Source organism: Diabrotica undecimpunctata, chromosome 7 (assembly GCF_040954645.1).
Source record: "Diabrotica undecimpunctata isolate CICGRU chromosome 7, icDiaUnde3, whole genome shotgun sequence".
NCBI classification, from domain to species: domain Eukaryota; kingdom Metazoa; phylum Arthropoda; class Insecta; order Coleoptera; family Chrysomelidae; genus Diabrotica; species Diabrotica undecimpunctata.
The window spans coordinates 126,960,050-126,981,865 of record NC_092809.1 but is presented as its reverse complement, the minus strand read 5'-3'; the positions used below and the strand labels follow the sequence as shown (position 1 = coordinate 126,981,865).

The 21,816-nt window shown below is 32.9% G+C and overlaps 1 protein-coding gene across 1 annotated transcript in view; it reads left to right on the top strand.

Annotated features, from left to right (window-relative positions):
* sif (guanine nucleotide exchange factor still life) overlaps positions 1-21,816 on the top strand; it is a 303,831-nt gene that overhangs the window by 138,335 nt on the left and 143,680 nt on the right. Inside the window, exons 4-5 of the mRNA XM_072539215.1 lie at positions 2,469-2,669; positions 19,674-19,901. Coding sequence (XP_072395316.1) covers positions 2,469-2,669; positions 19,674-19,901 — 429 coding nt within the window. The remainder of the gene's footprint in view (positions 1-2,468; positions 2,670-19,673; positions 19,902-21,816) is intronic.

The following is a 21,816-nucleotide window of genomic DNA, read 5'->3' as shown; positions in this document are numbered from 1 at the left end:
TATCTATAGCCAAAAGTGCTATCAAACAAAACGTCAGCTGAAAGGTGATTATTTTTTAAAGCCGCAGATAAAAATAACAAACCTAACAGTGCTTTCAATTCAGGCAATGTAGTTTCTAAAACAGTAGCTTTTTTTGTCTTGTACTTCTCTCGTAACTCTGCAATTTTTTTGTTTATACTTAGCAAAACTTCGTCCAGAATCTGATCTATAAAAAATAAATTAAAAACATCTATAGGTTCTATAGCATCTTTAGCTAAGTTGGTTGGACCTGGACAAATATAAACAATATTTCTGAATGCAACTTCACAACCTCCATTATTCCACCTCCACTTATAACAGTTTTTATCTACTAAAGACTGTTTATTCCATATTATAACAGACGATTTTTGTTTAATACGGTTATTAGTATGTTGATTCTGATGACGGCTGCTGCGTAATTTTAGTTCTTTTACGATAGCATGTAATTCTTGTTTCTTTGTGAGTTTCTGCTGCTGTATCTGCCCAGGTATTAGCTAGTTTTGTGAAGACATTTTCTTCGTCCTGTGTAGGATCATAGTCTCTATCTTCAGTACTATCGTCGCTGTCAAATGGATTTTCTAGCTACTCTAGATCATCTTCTGTTCACTTAAATCACTGAAGTCACTTTTATTTATAATTTCCTCAAATACAAATACAAAACTTTTTACGCGGATAGTAACCACACGTATCTTTTATGTACAGAGTGTTATAACTACTACGGTCAAAGCCTTACCCAAACTAAAATCAAAGCGAGTATTCATTTGTTTTATTGACCATGAAGTGAGGATAGCATAGCCCACGCGGCTAAGCATTGCCATGTTTAGTTTTCTTTCAGTAGCTGTCAGATTAAAATCGGTACGTAAAATTTACGTACGTTAGTACTCTAGGGTTAAACATGGCTAGTCGCAGTTCACTAGCCATGTTCACTTGGTATAAACAAAACACTAAACGGGAATATTTATTTAAAACGCAGTATCGAGCGGCTTAACGATCAAAGAATACCGAGGAAATAACCATCTGTGAAATAATAAACATACTCTAAAATGGTTTATAATCGACCTCGTTAAGCAATCAATATCAACGCAAAGAGGATTTATAGATTTTTTAAGGGGCAAAATAAGTAAAAAATTTAGGTTTTTTTATAAATGTTAAATTAAATTTGCCAGTCCACAAATCAATTGTCGGTTGCCTGGCCGGACGAGTGTCACAAACAGGGTACATTTTTCCGCTTATTTCCCTGGTGTATATCTGATAATCTTACTTACTGCTGTTATAAAAGAGTTTTTTAAATTTGTTTCTAATTGTTTTTAAATTTTAAAAAATGTTTCTTCGGTCAGTATTATTTTCTAAAATTTTTTTGTCGAGGTGGTCGAGTACTAAATGTATGTACGTGACCAAAATTGCGTGTCATACTTTTATCCTTCTAGTAAGTCTGTAAAGTTTTTGCAGTTTTTTAAGAAACCTATTGCTTTTAGTAAATCCCATTCTGCTTTTTTAATTCTGAATGGTATTAATTTTAAATTTACTGACACAGAAGAAAATAAAGTTCTTTTTATTTATCACGTTCACGGTTAGATTAAAAGGTATCATTATTTAGTGGTGTCGCCGTAATGTCGGTGACGATTTATTAGGAGAACGTACACCAAAACAATTTTTTGCATATCAGGCGTGCATTGCAATAAATCAAACAGAATTGTCGGAAACATTTTAAAATTTTCTGTTAATCTAAATGTCTCATCAATATGAGTTATTATTAAAACAGAAAACCTTTTGATTTGTATAAATATTTTTACGTTGCAAACGTAATGCAGATACTGGTATAACTTTAATTACCAAAACATTCAGACAATAAAAAAAGTGCAGTATTTGTGGGACATACAAGACGTCCTGCAGGATAAAGTGTCAGTCCCGTCCCGTACCGTAGCAAAAATCCCTGTACCGTCCCGCTTCCCGTCCCGTAGCAAAAATCTCTGTCCCGTAGCAAAATCTGTCCTGTCCGGCGTCACGTATCGCACCCCGTTCCGTTCTGCGGGACAAAATGCATATTTTAGCTAATAGCAATATAGGCATATAGCAATAAAGGATTTTTTCGAAACGTTCTCTCACACTCCTAAGCATTTGTACGTCTTCCAATAATTATAAATATATTTTGCCAGTCAAATTTTCAGGTAAAAAAAATGGTATCACCTGTCAATTACACAAAAAATCAGCCCATATATTTAATTTTTACAGTTGTATGTACCACGTGGAACATCATGGAGTTTCAATTATACCAATAACGGCAATTGTGACGATTAACAGTTCCTTTTATAAAAAAAAAGTGCATATAAAAACATAAAAAATAGTTGTATAGTGCCTAAGGTACCAAAATAACAGCTAACGGATAAAAAACCCGTAACCCTTAACCTTAAAACCCTTAACTTAAGTTAATATTCCTTATTTTGTTTCAGTCTCTACTGACACACGTGTCTCGAGCAACGAAAAATACTCTAAACAAACTGGGAGTCTTTACAGTCTCATCTTTCCATGCGTTCATCTGCGCTAGAAGTCCATCTCTACTGAATAACCTACTCGCCGGTAGAGGAGCTACGAAGAGGAGACCTCCGATGTTGAGCAGATCTAACAGCGGATCTAGCAGAAGATCTCTACAAGTAAGTATAAACTTTGCTATTTAAACGTATAAAAGAAAGTTTCATGCGAGAGATAAAATAGACTTGTAGTCACGCTTGTTTCTAATGTAGTATTGTCTCTCTCCTAAAATTTAGTTAAGATGTAAATATTATGAAAACAATGCATATTAATGTTTCCTGCGTTGTCACCCAAGTTAATTATAGTTTGATCACAATGCATCAAGTAAAGGTTCTTGTAACACAAAAGTATTCTCTATTGCCTCGATTTAAACAATAGTAAAAGTTAGTAATCAACAGCTAAGATCGTATGAACATGTTCAAAGAATGCCTGAAGATCAACTTCCTAAACAAATCCTAGCATGGCAACCTCAGGATAGAAGGAAAAGAGCATGACCTCGTCTCAGTTGAAGAAGGCATAAATAGAGAAATAGGAAACAGATAAATATATATATATATATATATATATATATATATATATATGTATATATATATATATATATATATATATATATATATATATATATATATATATATATATGTATATACGTCAGGCAACCCTTGCCTTTGTCAAAATTCTAAAATGTACAAGATTAGGAACAATAAGTTATTGTCAAATATATAAAAAGAATAATATAGAATACATTTCTAATATTTTTCTAGTATTTTGCAAACTAGCAATTTTCTCCCATGGCGAATATTTCTGTTTGATCTAAATACTGTTTTTGTTTTGTTTTCAATAATGTCTTTAAAGGTCTCTATTATTGAAAGCAGATTTACCTTTTCCTCTTCTAAATAATTTTGGGTTCTTTTACGTTTTCTGTCCATTTTAGTAATTAAACAAAGATAAACCAACAACAAAGATTACTTATAGGTTATGGATATGATTAGTGATAAATAAAGGCAATGCGCTTGCGCCAAGGGAAAGTTGGATAACACTGTTCTGTTAAACTTATTCCACGAATAACTAACTGTGGCGTACAAATAACAATACAAAAGAAAAAAAAATATAATCGACTAATAAATTTTATTCGGCCAATAACTAGCTACCGAGTTATTTGTTGTTGGTGAAACCGGCCCTCATGAGTCTATTTAAATTTCTTTTATTTTATTAAAAACTTTAAAGATTTGTGAACAAGCAATTTGACAAAAATTTGCTTACATAATTGTCCTTAATTTTTTAATTTAGCTTCCAGTCATTCACAGAGCTTGATCCACTTTTATCTACGATTTTAAACATAAGACCCTTGAGACTTTCTGCCTCCATTATGGTAATTCTCTGGAAAGTCGTAAATTACGACGCTATCAGTGGCTTAGTTACAATTTATTTTTTTGCCACAAAGTCGAAGCATATTCTCGGTTGCATGCAGAGACATTTTAGGATTTTTATTTATGATCGGTCCTGCGGAATATAAATTCCAAGACAGCTTCCTTGTGCATTCTTAAGTGTTCGGTATTAATTTATTTTCTGCTGTCGTCGCCTTTTTATTGGCTTAATGGAGAAAGCAACTAAAAAATAGCGGGATACTTTTCACAAAAATGTGACCCACAATATATCTTGACAAAGTTTTTTTATACGACAGAACGAATTTTTTTTAGCAAATTAATACTAAAACGCATTGCGTAGTCCAATATTGAAATTTTGTAAATTAAATTATACAGAGGATGACAAAAGGAATATAAAGCAGAATTTAGAAGTCTTAGATGGTTGTTTGGTGCATAAAAGTGCAAGGTTTTAAAAGATGAACATTATTTAACATAAATATCTCTCTCTCTCTCTCTCTCTCTCTCTCTCTCTCTCTCTCTCTCTCTCTCTAGTTCCATTTCTCCTTGTGGAGTATTCCACTATACGCACTAATACGTTTCTTGGCCAAAAGTATAAGATTACTGACTAGCCGGGTCAGCGCACTTTCTTTCTTGTTTGTTCTCTGGACAAACTGTGTAGTAAATATTTCCATTATCTTCTATTTCTTGCTGTGTTTTTGACTTCATCTCATCTTAGTCCAATTTTTTTGTATCAATCAATCAATCAATATTCTTTATTTCATCTGACTTTTAAGTATTGAAATGCATCAAATACAACCTATGATCATTAAAAACTATAAGTATATAAAAACAGTTAAAATAAAAACATATAAATTATAAACAAAAACAACAAATTGTTAAAAAGATGCCTGCAAGTATTCCTCTAACGAATAGAAACTGTTTACCAGAAGTAAGTCCTTCTGTCTTTCTGTTCTCTTAAATACATAAATATTTGACTCTTTAACATAATTAGGTAATTTATTATACAAACGAACGCATGTTGGGCAAGGACCCTTGAAAGGACCCTTGCCCACAATGGTAAGTGATGAACAGGGGTCACCAAATCATTTCTGTGACGAAAATTGTAGCCACTCATTAAGGAAACATCATTTCTGCAAATAAAATTGCATCTATATGACTTTACATAAACATCATAACTGAAAATATACAGCGAAATTACAGTTAAAATATTTAATTGTTTAAAAACTGGTCTACAGGAATCCAAGCGCCTTCTAAACGTCATGGTACGAATAATTTTTTTTTTTTTGAAGAACAAGCACATCATTAATTCGCGAGCAATTTCCCCAACAAACTAAGCAGTATTGCAAAATTGACTGTACATGAGCAAAATAGTAAAGTTTTAAGATATCTAAGGAGACAAAATTCCTAAGTTGCCATAGAACATAACAGTGCACAGATAATCTTCCCACTACATAATCAACGTGAGAGCTCCGAGACAAATTAGAATCCAGGTAAACACCTAACAACTTAGTGGAGTGGCTATTTACCACTGACCCATTCTCAAGTTTTATTAATGGACTTATCTGCATAGTAGAAGGTGAAAAGGTTACCATATTGGTCTTTGATCCATTTAAGATTAGGGCATTATTTAAACAGTAATGAGTCATACTTTTTACAAGACAGTTTGCTTTTTGTACTACATGAAAAAAATTATTGGAATTTAGCGCAACTGCGGCATCGTCAGCAAATTGAGTGACATAACAGCCTGATTGATGTTCCACGTTTTCTACTCGAACATTTATTGCATCAGAAAAATTATCTAATGGATTTCAAACCAAACATGTTGAGCTATCGTTTATCAGTTGATTTAAATCATTGACGAAAATTAAAAATAAAAGAGGGCCAATGATACTTCCCTGTGGAACTCCAGAGAGGACACTTTCTTCTGAAGAAAATATTATATTCCCATTCACATTGACCTTAATTTTTTTAAACTTTTTCGAAAAAAAGGTGTGGATCCACTTTAACGCAGTTCCTCTAACACAACTACGATAAAGTTTTTCCAGCAGTATTGGATGATTTACAGTTTCAAAAGCTCGTGCTAAGTCAAAAAACAAACAGATAACTTTATTACCCTTATCAAAGTTCGACAAAATATGATTGCACAGCACTAGTAGTGCATCTTGCACACTTATACCTTTACGGAAACCAAATTGAGACTTTTCTATCATGTTGTGCTTGCTAATATACGAGAGGAGACGTGTATGAAATGCCTTCTCATATATTTTTAAAAACACAGATAAAAGTGATAGGCCTCGATACTTATCAAATTTTGATTTGTCACCTTTTTTATGTATAGGCACAACTAAAGCAGTATTTAGAATTTGGGGAAAAATCCCTTCCTGAAATGAAAGGTTTACTAGAAATGTTAATTGTTTATATATGTTATGAGATACATGTGTTAACATAGAGTAGGGAATCTCATCCAGTCCAGCCGAGGATTTTTTTGAGATATCTTTAATTATACATTTTATTCTCTCGGTGTAGTTCTTTTCCAACTGTTTTCTGGTCTTCCTCTCTTTCTTTTCCCCTTAAGTTGGTATTCAAGTGCTTGTCTCACTATATTGTTTTGATCTTTCCCCATCGTCAATCCATTTCTTTTTTTTTTTTTTTTTCGTTAGGTGTAGTCGATATGTTGGTTTTCTTTGCTCTTTTACTTAGTTTTGTATTAGTTATTCTAATAATTAGTATATTTTCAGGATTTTTTTAAAGATTTTCTTAAAAAAGTTTTTGGTTGTAACTTCGACCTGTTTCCATGTTTCTTCTTTGTAAAGTAGGTTACTTTTGATACAAATATTAAAGATTTAAATTTTTGGTGTTTCCGATATTTCGCTTGTTTGCCAAAATTTATTTAACACGTTCAATGCTGATAAGAATGTTGAGAGTAGATCCACCTTCAATCGAATAAACAACCTCAGAATCTGGTTCAATACAACATCTGTGCAGCTCTTTTTCCACGCTGCTGCATATAAGATAAAGATTGCCATGATGATCGCCAACATTCGTAACGGATAGGCACATCAAGAAGAAGATATTTTTATTTGAACGAGCATGTAAATCGTTAATATTTTCTAAATTAGTTTTATCTACGACTTCTTCTTCGTAGGAACTTAGCTCATCATCATCGGGTTTATAGCCACTCCCACTTTCTGAAAATAGTTTGATATCGCTATTGATGAATTCAGCAATTCTTCTTACTGTTGTTCAGATAATTTACATAGATTTATAGGTTTTTTATAGTCCTTTCGAGCACTTTTAGGTCTAGATGGTCCTACAATTTCACCGTCCATATTGAATGCACTTCAAACTCTTTGAAAACCAGAACTGTAAATATCTTTTAAAAAATATCTAGCAATAGGCCGAAATAAAATACTCAACACTTCTTGAAGGTCTAAGCTATACTGAAGCAATTATGTCATACGGTGCACTTGACCCAAGAGTTGAGTCATCGGCCTGTAAATAGAAACCGTCATGACTCAACTTTTGGCAACTCAATCGGCAGTCAACGAGTTAAAACCATGAATTCATATTGAGTTTTTATTATTCTCCTCTGTATATCATTCTCACACCCCCCGTTTCTCTTCATGATTGATCCCAAATATGTGAACTTGTCTACCTCTTCTACTTCCTTGCCGTTTATCATTATTTTATTATTTGGGTCGTTATTGTTTTATAAGAGTTTGGTTTTTTCTGTGTTTATTCGGAGTCCTATCGTGTTAGAGTACTGTCTTAGCTTGTCATTTTTGCTCACATATGATTTTGGTGTTTAGTTAGCAGGCATCTTCTAACTGTTTAAATGAAGTTCTGCCTGTTCGATCATCAGTTACGTTTTTACATTAACAATTCTATTAAAATAAGGAATGAAGCTATTTTCTTGTGGCGTTTTAAATTAATTACTATTTAAATGGGAATAAGCCACAATTAAAGGTTAAAATACGTTTATTGACGTTTCAATTTCCACTTCGGAAATCGTTCTCAAAATACAAACATTAGTAAATTTTAACCTTTAGTATTTTAACCTTTAATTGTGGCTTATTCCCATTTAAATAGTAATTAAAATAAGGAATATTGTAAGGGATAGTACACAACCCTGTTTGACTCCACATTCTGCGGCTATTTCTTCTGTTACTTCACTTAAGTGTTCCAGTTTAGTTGTTTATCCTTTGTAGAAGGACCCTTACCTATAAAAATAAATGGGAATATTTTAGAACAGGTAAACCAATACAAATACCTTGGCTGTTGGATTAATTGCAAGCTGGACCCAGAACAAGAAATTAAAGCGAGAATTGCTCAAGCTAGGGATAGTTTCTTTAAGATGCGCGTTCTATTCTGCGATACACATATAAATATTAAATTGAGATTAAAACTTGTAAAATGTTTTATCTGGTCTGTTCTTCTCTACGGAGTCAAAACATGGACTTTAAAAATAAAGAGCCTGAATAGAATCGAGGCATTTGAAATGTGGGTGTACCGTAGAATTTTAAAAATTCCTTGGACAGCACGAAAAACAAATGAAGAAGTACTAGCGAGACTCAATTTAGAAAAAGAACTATTGAGAACAGTCAAAAGAAGAAAAACCAGTTATTTAGGGCATTTGTTGCGCAACGAGAAATACTACATCCCTCAGTTGATAATAAAAGGCAAAATAGAAGGAAAGCGAGGAATTGGAAGAAAAAAATTGTCCTGGTTACGTAATATCAGAAACTGGACAGGACTTGGATTTGAGGAACTCTTAAGAACAGCTGAAGATAGACAAACGTTTGCCACCATAACCGCTAACCTCCATTGATGGAGACGGCACTTGAAGAAGAAGAATCTTAATATTTTCCACATCTGTACCCAATTTACACGGTCGGGGGCCTTTATAAAGTCGATGAAACTCAGGTCTTTCAATGGTGGACTAAAACTCACATCATTTGGCACAGAAGCCTGCTTAGTAATGTGATTTCACGCCAATTATTGCATATACTAAGCTCTACTTCTTTGGGTAGAGCTTATCCCTCTTTTCTCTCCTTTATTCTTCGTCGGTCCATATCTTATTCAAAAGTTTATGTAACATTTTTATTGATTGCTCAGTATCTGCTTTTATTAGGTCAGTGGGTATATCATCATCATCATCATCAATGGCGCTACAACTCTTCGTGACTCTTTGCCGCATTTACTATTGCCTTCCATGTTTGTCGGTCCTGTGCCAGTAATTCCCATTGTCGCACTCTCATTTTCCCTAGATCTTCTTTGACTGCATCTTTCCACCTTTTTTTAGGCCGCCCTACAGACCTTCTTCCCTCTGGCCTTTCCCAGAACACATTGTTTATAAGGCGATTGTCGTTACTGCGTATCACATGCCCTGCCCATCTGAGTCTATTGGCCGAGTAGAGACTCTAGCTCGTTATTGTATCTGCCCCTCCATTCGTTTGTCACGCTGTCTCTGCAAGGGCCATATATCATTCGAAGAATTTTACGTTCCCACACCAGCAATTTATTTATTTCTCTTTTTGTTAGCGTCCATATTTCGCTTCCATACGCGACTGCTGGTCGTATTATGGTATTATATATCCGGATTTTTGTATCTCGTGAACGAAGTTTTGACTTCATTAGATGTTGCATTGCAAAGAAAGATCTGTTTCCTGCCATTATTCTCGTTTTAACTTCTCGCTCTAATTTGTTGTCATTTGTGATTGTTGCTCCTAGATATTTAAATTCTTTAACCACTTCGAAGTTGTGATCATTTATAGTAATGTTTTGCCTTATTCGCCGTCGTTCTTGTTTTGAGACGACCATGTATTTTGTTTTGTCTTCATTTATTTTTAGACCGATGTTTAATGCAGCTTCTTCAAAGCTCGAAAAAATATCCTTAATGTCTAATGTTGATTGTGCTACTGCGTCTACGTTATCGGCAAAGGCGAGTATGATTTTTGCTCCCCGAGCAGTTATGTCTGGTTTGTTTTTTGGATATATTTTTCGCATGACATATTCTAAGGCCAGGTTAAACAACAATGGGGACAACGGATCTCCCTGTCTCATTTAATATTTTTCCCCCTATTCTTACTTGTGCAAAAGAGTTACTTACACACATTTCTATTTTATATTTTATTTATGGTTTATTATATGAAATACCCAAAGTTATGTTTGGATGTAGGGGTCTAAAAATTTGTTTGAAAGAATACTTTTTGATATAGATCAGCATGGTATTTTTATTTTTGAAATATTGTTGGTGACATTTTTCTTTATCTTAACCGGCTAGACCGATTGCAGACCGAAAGAAAATTTTTTTTAACAAAAAACATATTACCAATATTCTCGTTTCTATAGTCTTAAGCTGCCAGCTAATTCCAGATTTCAAACAAAGGGCTTTATTGACAATGATTGTCATTCGTCAATAAAAAATTGTTTCAGAAACACTCGAAAAGTTTTTACTTGCTACATTACTCTTTGAACAAAAGCAAATCTTCGCCGCGACAGTTTCCTTTGAGACCAATATACAAGTTTTGCGGAATCACCTCTTCGAATTAAATTGTATAAATTTCGACAAGTTTATAGCCTTGGAACGATTACAGAGCATTTAAACGTTTTAAGACAATAATTACAAAAGGGTTAAAGAGAAGCCAAGTGGAATTAACTTAGATTGTTCGTGAATACTTTTGTTAAGCTTGACGACAATTTTGAGGGCCATTTTTGTTTTTTTACTAAGAACAATGGCTTAAAATTTGAGAATATCAAGAACATCTCAATAATAAAATGGTGTATTAAAATCTTATAAGATTTAATTTTATGATATTCTGAGAATTTAAGAAGTAACCAATATCGTGGAAAATGTTTGACATACAAATACTGAGAGTCCTTTTAATATTTATTTTTTATTAAAAATTTTAATATAAAAAAATTATTATTTGTTTTAACTTTGATCAAAGATTAATAAAAACGTCAACATTAAATAATTAAATGTCAATCTAAAAATTATTCTATGGTTCTTCTTATAACGTATTTTTTACATCCGCTTTACATGCAGCCATTGCTGCTGCTGCTGCAATTCCATAGCAGCAGCATTTAAGGCAAATGACTGTTAACATATAGCTACAGCTTGTCAAATTTAAGGTGATACTTGACAAATTTGTCCACTTGCGTAGAAAATTAAGTGAGAACGCATTCGGAGAAAAAGAGATACTAGAAATGGAACTTCTATGATATGTCTATATTGTATGTTATTTTGACGTTTCAATTTTTCCTTCGGAATTTTTTCTCAAAATACAAAATATTTTGTTTTTGTTACCTGGTAAAAAAATTCTTCTAATAATTATATTTTATTTGACTCATTAATATTGACCATTCAGTCATGTTGAAGCGACAGTTTTTGTCGAACACTTCTATAAATGTCTCGTTCTGTAATTTTATAAGAGGAATATTGGCAGAGATGAAATGCGTTACAGTTAACTGTATAAGAATAAAAAAACAGTAGTTTATCTTATACCTGGAACATACCGACGACACATTTATTACTTAATTTTTATACAAGAGTTGTCATAATTTTCTATATTATAGTCATGTACTTTTTTACAATAGAATAATACCAGCCCCGTTGGGATGGCTGTCAACATCCGATATTTAGGTACTAAACTGTACAACTTTATTAACTTTCCCGAATATTTTATTTTTGTAAGGAGATTTTGTAGAAATATATCGTATAAAACATATCTCAAATAGTGACTGAGTTGTAGTCTCATACCCAGTATCTGTCATGGGTATGAGAGGAATGAATATAAGTTTCATCCATGTAAATTATGGGCCGATTTTCTTCCCTATATTGTTTAATATTTCTGAGAAACTTCCTCCGGGGCACTTGTATATCGGTATTTTTCATTAGGATTTTCCTGTCATTCTTCGCTTTCTTCCATCGAAATCCCATATCTCTCATCACTTTTCTCAAAGTTTCACGCGACCCTGTATAAATATTGTCTTCAATAATTTTTTTTGTTATATGTCGCAATGTAGGAACTCGTTTATCCGTGACAATAATTTATTATTATACGCCGAAGTAAATCTTTGTCAAAATCGCCCCAAGGATTTTGGGGCAGATCTCATTCTTTTGTTAGGCGTCGAAAATGATGTAGAAGCACCTTCTTCTACATTTTTCATTTCACGAGAGATCCGTTTTATACTTACTCCCGTTGCTAAGGAAGCACGCTCTTGAACTTTTTTAAAATCTTTAACATGCGGATTTTCCATCGCTTCTCTCTGCATAAAAATAATTACATTTGTTATTACCTCCCTCGTTTGTCCAGACAAGACTTTGCCTTTTAATTTTGAATGAAAATCCATGTTTATAATTTAAAATACTTAACAATAATTATTTAAAAAGTCAAATCTATTGTAATACGATATTTCTTTAACACACAGTAACTTTAAACATATATATATATATAGTTCAGCTCAACAGGCCTCAAAGGCCCAAGGCTTCAACGGTTTTCTTCCAGTTCTTTCTATCTTGTGCTAAGTTTTTCCAATCTTGTACCCGCAGCGACTTCAGATCTTCTTTTGCCGACTCCAGCCATTTTCTTCGGGGGCGGCCTCTTTTTCTTTTTGTACCAGCCTCCGTGTTTATTAATTCATTGGGAACTCTTCCTTCCTTCATTCTTGCTATGTGTCCGAGCCATCTTAATCTTTGAATTTTAGCAAGTCTTGTTATTTTTGGTTGCCCATATATTTGCATTATTTCTTCATTCGTTCTTCTTCGCCAGATGTTCCCTTCTTTTACACCTCCGTATATCCTTCTAAGAATTTTTCGTTCCCATCTATCTAATTTTACTTCCATATCTTTATTTAGTGTCCAGGTCTCGCTAGCATAGAGTACTGTAGGTCGGATAACTGTTGTATATATTCGTTTTTTTGCTGTTCTGGATATTATATTCGACCTCAGTATCTTAGTCAGGCTCCCAGCACTCTTACTACCTTTGGCCATTCTTTTTATGATTTCTTGGTTCTCTTCGTTCCTATTTGTTAGTGTCACTCCCAAGTAATCGAATTGGCTAACAACTTCAAAGTTATATTCTTTACTTGGGCTTTGTATCTTAAAGAACTGTCCTTGATGATTTTCGTTTCCCCTCATCACCATATATTTTGTTTTTTCTTCGTTTATTTCTAAACCATATTCCCTGGCCATTCTCTCTATTCTAGTAAAGATTTCTCTTAATTCTGCAGGTCTCCTTGTTATTAAGGTAACATCATCTGCATATGCTACGCATTGATGCCTGTGATGATATATTGTGCCTCTAGTGTATATGTTACACTCTCGTAAAATCTTCTCTAAGATCAAATTGAAAAAATCTGTTGACAACGGGTCACCTTGTCGCAGACCTCTATTAGTGATAAAGCTATCCGAAACCCGTCCTTCTAACATGACTTTACTTTTAGTATCATTAAGTATGCATTTAGTCAGTCTTACTATTTTTGGTGGAAATTTAAAATATTCCAGTGCTTCGAATACTCTATTTCTTTTTATAGTATCATATGCCTGTCTAAAATCAATAAACAGCATGTGTAATGTTAGGTTGAATTCATATGAGCTAGCTAAAATTTGTTTCATTGTAAAAATTTGGTCTATTACCGATCTGTTTGCTCTGAAACCTGCTTGATATTCACCTAGACAATTTTCAACTTTTGTTTTAATTTTATTTCTAATTGATATGGCCAGAATCTTATACACTGTATCTTGTAGAGCTATTCCCCTGTAATTTTACATTCTGTAACGTCTCCTTTTTTATGCACTGGACATAAGATTGCTTCTTTCCACTGATTGGGTATTTTTTCTCTGATCCACACTTCGCGTATTAACTCAGCGATTTCTTTTTGCACCATTTCGCCACCTTCTTTTAGAAACTCAGCAATGATACCATTTTCACCAGGTGCTTTGTTGTTTTTTAAGTTTTTTATGATCTCTATAATTTCTTCCTTGGTAGGTACTTCTTCATTTACATCTGGGTCCCTTACTTCTTCATGTTGTAGTTGCGTTTGTTCTCTTTCATCTTGGTCGTCCGTACATAATATGTTCTCGAAATAATTGGCCCACCTTCTTAATTTTTCATCTGTTTCACCTAACAGATTCCCCTCTTCATCTTTATAATATCTTGATGTGGTTTTGTATTGGGTTCGGTCTCGTTTTATTTCTTGGTAGAAATTCCTGACTTGTTTATGTAAAAAATCTTCTTCAATACGAACTAGTTTCTGCTCTAAACTTGACCGCTTCTTCCTTCTACAAATCTTCTTTGCTCCCCGTCTTTTTGCGGCATAAGCTTTTTTATTTTTTTCATTATTTCTTATTATACTATTTATTCTAGCTTTATTTTGGTCATTAATGGCTTTCTTACAGTCCTCATCATACCAATCCGTTTGTTTACATTGTCTGTTTCCTGTTAATACTGAGTCGGCTGCTTCTTGAATTTTTTCTTCTAGTTGTACCCATCTGCTTTCTATATCATTTACTGTTGTCTGGCTTTTTAGTTTCTCTTCAATTTGCTGCCTGAATTTTTTCTTAACTTCTCCCTCCTGAAGTAGTGCACCGTTATATCTTTTTATTTTTTTACAGCTAGTGTTATTAATTGTGGGTATTATTTGCTCCATTTTAACTTTGACCAAAAAGTGGTCCGAATTTGCATCAGCACCTCTGTAACTTCGGCTATCTTTTATGGCTCTCATATGTTTGGCTTCTATTAGTAAATTATCTATTTGGTTTACTGTTTGTCCATCTGGTGATACCCAGGTACCTTTATGAATTTCTTTGTGATCAAAATAAGTGCTCATAATTCGCATATTATGTTCGAAAGCAAATTCTATTACTCTTTTTCCATTCAGATTACTGTCTCTATGATTACTTTTTCCCCCTGTTATTTGTTTGTATATATCCTCCCTGCCAATCTTGGCATTCAAATCTCCTACAATTATTTTTATGTCATATGATGGTATTTTGTAAAACATATGTTCTAATTGTTCATAAAAGCTATCTTTAACGTCTTCATCTGTATTTTCTGTTGGTGCATGCACATTTATAAGGGTTACTTTTCTATATTTTCCTCTTATTCTTATTTTACATAATCTGCTTGTGACTGCCTCAAAATCTATCACCAGATTGGCAAATGTTTTCTTTATAAAAAATCCCACCCCAAATACACGTTCATTGTCTCCACTGTTGAAAAACACGTAGTTTCCCACATCCATGGTAAAATTTCCTTTTTGTTTAGTTTCTTGTATAGCTGCAATATCTATCTCATATTTCTCTAACGTATCTGATAAGTTCTTTAGTGCTCCTACTTTAACTACTAACTTTAAACATAAGTAAAATAAAAAAAAACATTGTCGCAGACTATACAAGTATCGGCCATGTATCACGTTAAATTTGACAAGCAATACCACAGTGCTGCATCCGTGTACTATCAGCAATGGAGGGCATAGAAATTACTGCGGTGACGGCTCTGTGTGTTTTTTAAGTTTATAAAATTGTCTTACCGTTTTAAAAACAAATGAGGTAGAAAAAAACTTCGATGTCGAAAAAGACAATGGTGAATGACAGCGATTTATCGCAACACAACGGTGTAAATCTTTTATTTGGATAATAATCTGATAATGACTACAAACATTTTTTTACAGAGAAAATATGACAAGCTTTTTCAACGGCGAATTTTTTAACTTTTTCAGAATGTCACGCATAGATTTTGAATTTTTGCTTTAGAAAATTGAGCCCATGTTAAAAAAACAGACTAAGGTAAGAATTCTAATACCACCAAAAATACGCTTGGCAATAACATTACGATACTTAGCCACTGGGAACATTTACCAAAGTTTGCATTATTTATTTAAATTATCATCACCAGCAATTTCGCTGATTGTGCCGGAAGTTTGTAATGCAATTAATATCGTTTTAAAGGGCCAAATTAAGGTAAGCAATAAACACAAATAAGAGTTAGGAAATGTTTATTCTGTTTAACCATTATTGCAGTATTTATGAAGTATTGTCTTCCGCCATGGCGTCATGAAAGGCCGTCTGTGTTATTTCTGTGTATGGATCTAGTTTGGGTTGTGGGATATGAGAAAGATGAAAAGTTTGTGCGGTAGAAGGGTAGAGATTGTATAAAGTAGTCCCAGGAATTTTTTGCGATGAAGCTTTTAATACTTGAGTCCGGAAAGGAAATAATTGGGAACTGGTTGCATAGACTTATCTATGCATAGTCTTTGGTGTGAATAAACAGAAGGCTGAGTATGTTGTGAGTAGCTAGATACTTGAGAATCATAGGCAGGAGAAGGTTAAGGTGTATGGGCAGATGAAGGTCTGGAAACAGAATGACTTAAATAAGGAGTAGATGAGTAAGTTTCAGGAGAATTTTGTAATACAAAGATTTTTTCGAAGATTGTTATTATAAACGGTGAGTGGTCTGATGATTAATTGAAGTATAATTTAGATTTACATTTTTTGGTATCGATGCCTTTTGTGATGCAAAAATCAACGGCATCAGGTATTTTGTTTAAGTCAGATGGCCAATAAGTTGGTTCGCCAGTAAAGATTTGTTGTTGTTATTAAACATGATGAGCTTACTGATATACGTGGTTCTTTTTTTTACTTAATAGAAGGCAGCACGCGGTAAAAAGACTTATTCTGACACCTGTTCTAGGTGAATGACGAGGTTGTTCGTAAATAGAAATAAAAATATAATTTTGGTCCAAAATTTAATACACGCGGTTTTCCAGTTAAGGCGACGTTAACATGTGTAATAACTTCTTTCAGTTCCTCTCTGGTCGGCAGATCTTCGTTTTAATGAAACACATTGATAAAATAATAAACCATATATTTATTTTTCTTCAGTTCCAAAAATAAACAAAATCCCTTTTTGAAAAAATAAAAAAAGTTTTTTAAATTTCCGTGTATAAATTTACTCGATAAATATTTAAACTAATTTTTCATATAACACAATATTGTTTTCTCATTTGTATAAAACCGTATAATAAAATATTAACATCGACTCCACAAAAAAAAGCTTTTACCCGCAATATCGCTAATGACACTCCCGTTCACCCTAATGTGTTTTCAATGTCGTACACACAATGAGATTTAGTTGAAATAACAGAAATTTGCTGTTTTGATCTTTGTTGGGGCAAAACGTTGTGTGGATGTTTTGTCAACAGATTAACTGAAATATCATTAAGGTGAAATCTACCTATTGAATGAAGTCCTGAGTTGAAAAAGACGTTTATGTTACGACTTTATGATGTTTATTTGAAATGTTTAGTTAAAGTTATAAAGTTATATAAGCTTAAACGAAAATAAATCGATAAGAAAAAGATTTTTATATTCTAAAAAGAAACAATTTTTTTTATTTACAAAAAGCCGTTTTAACCTAATAAGGTTAGTAGCAGAGCGGTAACAGCTACTTACCCTTTGCTTAGTAAACTCCTCCTCCTCATTCATTGAGCCCTTGTCAGGGCGTGATGACACTATAAACATTATTGGCTTGCTGCCTCCATTGACTGCAATGCTATGACGTATGGACAGCTTCATGTAAATATTTTCCCACCAGAGTCTTCATTTGATTTGCCCATCATCGTGTTTGAGATCTTCCTTTTGGTTTTTGGCCTTCTACCTTTCCTTTTATTATCAATAGTTCCATGGTACCCGCTCTTCTAGCTATGTGGTCAAAGTAAATTAGATATGCTTGATTTACTTTTTTTAATAGCCTGTCTTTTATACAGTGTGGAAACCACTTACGAAATAAAATTGTTTGTGTCCTTATTTTAGAAAAAATCTAAAAAACGTTGAGATAACTTAACTTTTAAATTTAAATGTGCGCTTTTTAAATATAAATTTGAATGTACAGGGTGACCCACGCAAGTCTGGCATAGTCCATAATCTGTATTTTAAATGAAACACCCTGTATATTTGTATGTTTTTAAAAGCTCCTTAACAACCTGCTCTTAACAAACTATATCATGTAGGGTCTATTATGAATAATACAAGGTGAAATGTTGAAATTAAGTATAATTATCGTCAAGACAATTAACTCATAGAAAACCCGAGGTAATTGATTAGATTACATTAAAATAAATTCTCAAAATGTTCTCTACCTTATTGTTGGCAATAACACAGTCTCCTATAAAAATCGTCCCGAACTTTGTGGTGAAATATTCTGTATTTCTGTAGTTATCCTTTCTTTGAGGTTTTTAATGCTAGTTGGTTGTGTTGCATTATACTTTATTCTTGAGATAACCCCACAGAAAAAAATCCAAAGGCGTAAGATCTGGCGACCTAGCTGGCCACTCAATAGTACCCCTTCGTCCAATCCATTCATTAAAGAAGATTTTATTCAAGTAATTTCTCACCATTAAAGCATAATGGGGTGTTGCACCGTCCTGCTGGAACCAGACAGTTTCATGCGGTAGGGTCGGATCTATTGGATTGGGATATAAGTTCGCCAACTGAGGAACAACATCGTCTCTTAGCATGCTTAAATATTTTTCTGCTGTCAAATTACCATCTACAAATATAGGACCAATAATATGATCTCCTATAATACCTGCCCAAACATTCAACTTTTGAGTTTACTGAGTGTGTGTCTCACGTGTCCAATGAGGATTCTCCGCTGACCAATATCTACAGTTTTGTCAGTTTACCTCTCCGTTCAATCAGAAATCCATTCTACGATCTGGATCGTCTTCTGTTAGCTCCTGCACATAAGTCAATTTGTATGGATAAAGTTTTTCTTCATGGAGACACCTTAGGATATTTGTGTGACTCACATTATTTTGACGTGCAATTTGACGTGAACTTGACGTTGTATTCTCTGCGACACTTACCAAAATATCCACTTTCACCTCATTTTCAATGAAGTTCGGTTTTCTTTTTAATGGTTTGACATGTCCAATTTCTCTGAATTGTGTATGAATGTTAGATACAGTACCTTGTGCAATATTAGGCAACTGAGGATACCTCTGATTAAATAAGTTTGCTACTTCAACTTGACTTCTACAATTCTCCCCGTAACCGATCTTTATTAAAATCTCAATTCGGTGGGTATCAGTCAAATATTTCATTTTTATTTCTGCAAGAAATTAGCTTTTAATTGGGATTTTATTATTTTAATGTAAAATGTCAACACACGAACAACTGATTGATAACAATCCTCATTATTTACCGATTTAGTTTAATTTGCAGAATATCTAGACAGTTTCTACCTATTCATGACAAAAAATGTTAACACGGTTACTAAACAGAAATTTTTTCCAATATACTGACACTTAGAGTAGAAGTGTATTGTGTTTCAAAATTTCACCTTGTATTATTTATTATAGACCCTAAATGATATAGTTAGTTGAAATCAGGTTGTTAAGAATATTTTAAAAACAAAAATATACATGGTGTTTCATTAAAAATAAGGATTATGAAATATGCTAGGCTTGCGCGAATCACCCTGTATATGTAAATTTATGTTTAAAAAGCGTACATTTTAATTTAAAAGTTAACGTGTTCCAATTTTTTTTCCAAGGACACAAACACTGTATAAATATTTCTGGTATATTGTAAGACATGGCCCATCCTGTATTTTGTTATTGGCCACATTGTGTCAACGCTCTCGTTGTCGAATCACGTAAATCTAAATAAATGTTTTAAATTCCTAATTAAGAATTCTATTGTAGTGTTCTTATTTTGGTGTTTTTGATTTGCAGATTAATTCTCGAGACGAGAACGAGAAAACTGTAAAAGTTTCAATGCCAGATTCTAGCATGGCCACGATTTATGTTAGGGAGTCCATGTCGGTGGAAGAATTTTTAGCGAGTGCCTGTGCCAGGAAAAATCTCAGCTCCACTGAACATTTTATTCGAGTGCAGAAAAGGAAGGATATGGAAGACCACAACTACTTCGTGCCTCATCGCAGTGACCTAATTGAACCTTATGTAAGTAATTGTACGTTTTATGGACTCCTTTAATAAATTATCTTTTTTATTAAGTGTAAGACCCTATTTTTCTCTCGTCTCGTAAACATAGTATAAAAGGACTCTTCTGTTTACAATGTTTAGCAAATAATTTCAAAGTACTCCGATCGAAAATAAGACGTTGAGGAATATTATTACATTTTAAGAAACCGATTTTTGTTTTCCATGTATTTTGACAAAGTTTGTTTTAGATTTTCATATTGTGTTCAAGTAACGGTGTAACGATCGATGAATGCTTATTTTTCATGTGTAGAGCCTTTCTTTGTGTATTCAAAGAATTTTCTCGTGTTTTGTCAGCCGTTTTTTAAAAGATTTACTCCGCAAGTCCAATTTAAAGTTTAAACAATTACAGCAGATTGAGTTGTAAAACACGCTTTATGAACATTACTTAATATTTTCTTTCATTCAAAGATTTTTTTTTGTTTTCGGCCGTTTTGTGATATATTGATGGGTACGTAAACTCTTAATTTTTAAGAATAAAAACAATTACAATATTTTATATTGTTCAGTACCTATACAATGTAATAAAGGTCACAATTAAAAATCTTCGTATACATATATACGTAAAACGAATAGTTGACAAACACCACCTTCTGAGTCCTAGTTAACTAGCAGAGCGAATTCACCAAAATAAAGCAACTGCTAGTGTTCTTATTGATTTATACTACGAAATTTTAAAAGAATTTGCAGAAAACCTAGAAACTCATTAGCACAGACAACAATCTATATTAATATTTATCAAACCAGCATAATATTCATTAAACGTGATTCTACTTTTATCTACAAATAAAAATTATGTTCGAAACTTGGGAAAGCGAAGTATTAAGGAAGATACAGTGGTTTCAAATGCATTGGCAAGAATTTCTTAGAACAGTATTTACCAGTTTACCTGGGAAAAAATCATTGATTTCACGTAAAAATCTTATACAGATATTTGAAGGTTCTAAAACGTGTATGAGGAGTAGCTGATAAAAAATCCGTGTACAGGCGTACAGATATAGATAAAAACGGTTTAAAGTAAAATTATAGATTTAGAAAAGTTCTTTATAAATGTTCGTAACTTTGTTTTTTTGCATAATGACATGTAGTATAACTGTTTAAAATTATGGTAGTTAATGAGTTATTAAAGTGTCCTGAATTTCAAATAGATCGACCAAATAGTCTACAATGTTATTTGATTGGTTTTTCCCGGAGAGCGATTATTTAAACAACTGTCTTTGCCCAGACAGTCACTCTAAAACTATTCTGTAAATAGAAATCAATTCTATAAGGGTTTATTTTTAAGGAATGTTAAAAAAAATTGCTATTTTTTTTTAATTTGTTATTAAAACTAATTTGAAAAAGGATTGACTTTTTAGCTTCTAAACAATTATAATAACTTTGACATTGTTTATGTCACACGCTTGTAAGTAGACTCAATGAAAAGCTGATGAAAAAAGTACACTTTTTAAGCAAAAGCAAAACCTTCTATGACTAATAGGAAACAAGATAGCATTTTTTTATTCATATTTCCATTGTTTATTAACATTAAGAGCTAAGTATTGAACAAATTATAAATAAACATCCAAATTTTATGATTCATTTTATTCATGGTATATACAAAGCAGAAGTAAAAAGTTATAACCTGTTGAAATGATGGTACTCGTAAACCACAAAAATATTATTTATACTTAGTCACCTACCTTCATTAAATGCAATTATAATAAAATGAATTATTTTGTTGATTTGTGCAATATAATAAAATTTTAGCACAAGTGACCATTTACTAAGTATGAAAATACTTACAGAACGAGCAAATGAATACCACATTCCTCTATATATAGCGTTCATAGATTTCGAAAAGGCTTTCGACAGTGTCGAACATTGGGCAGTGAAA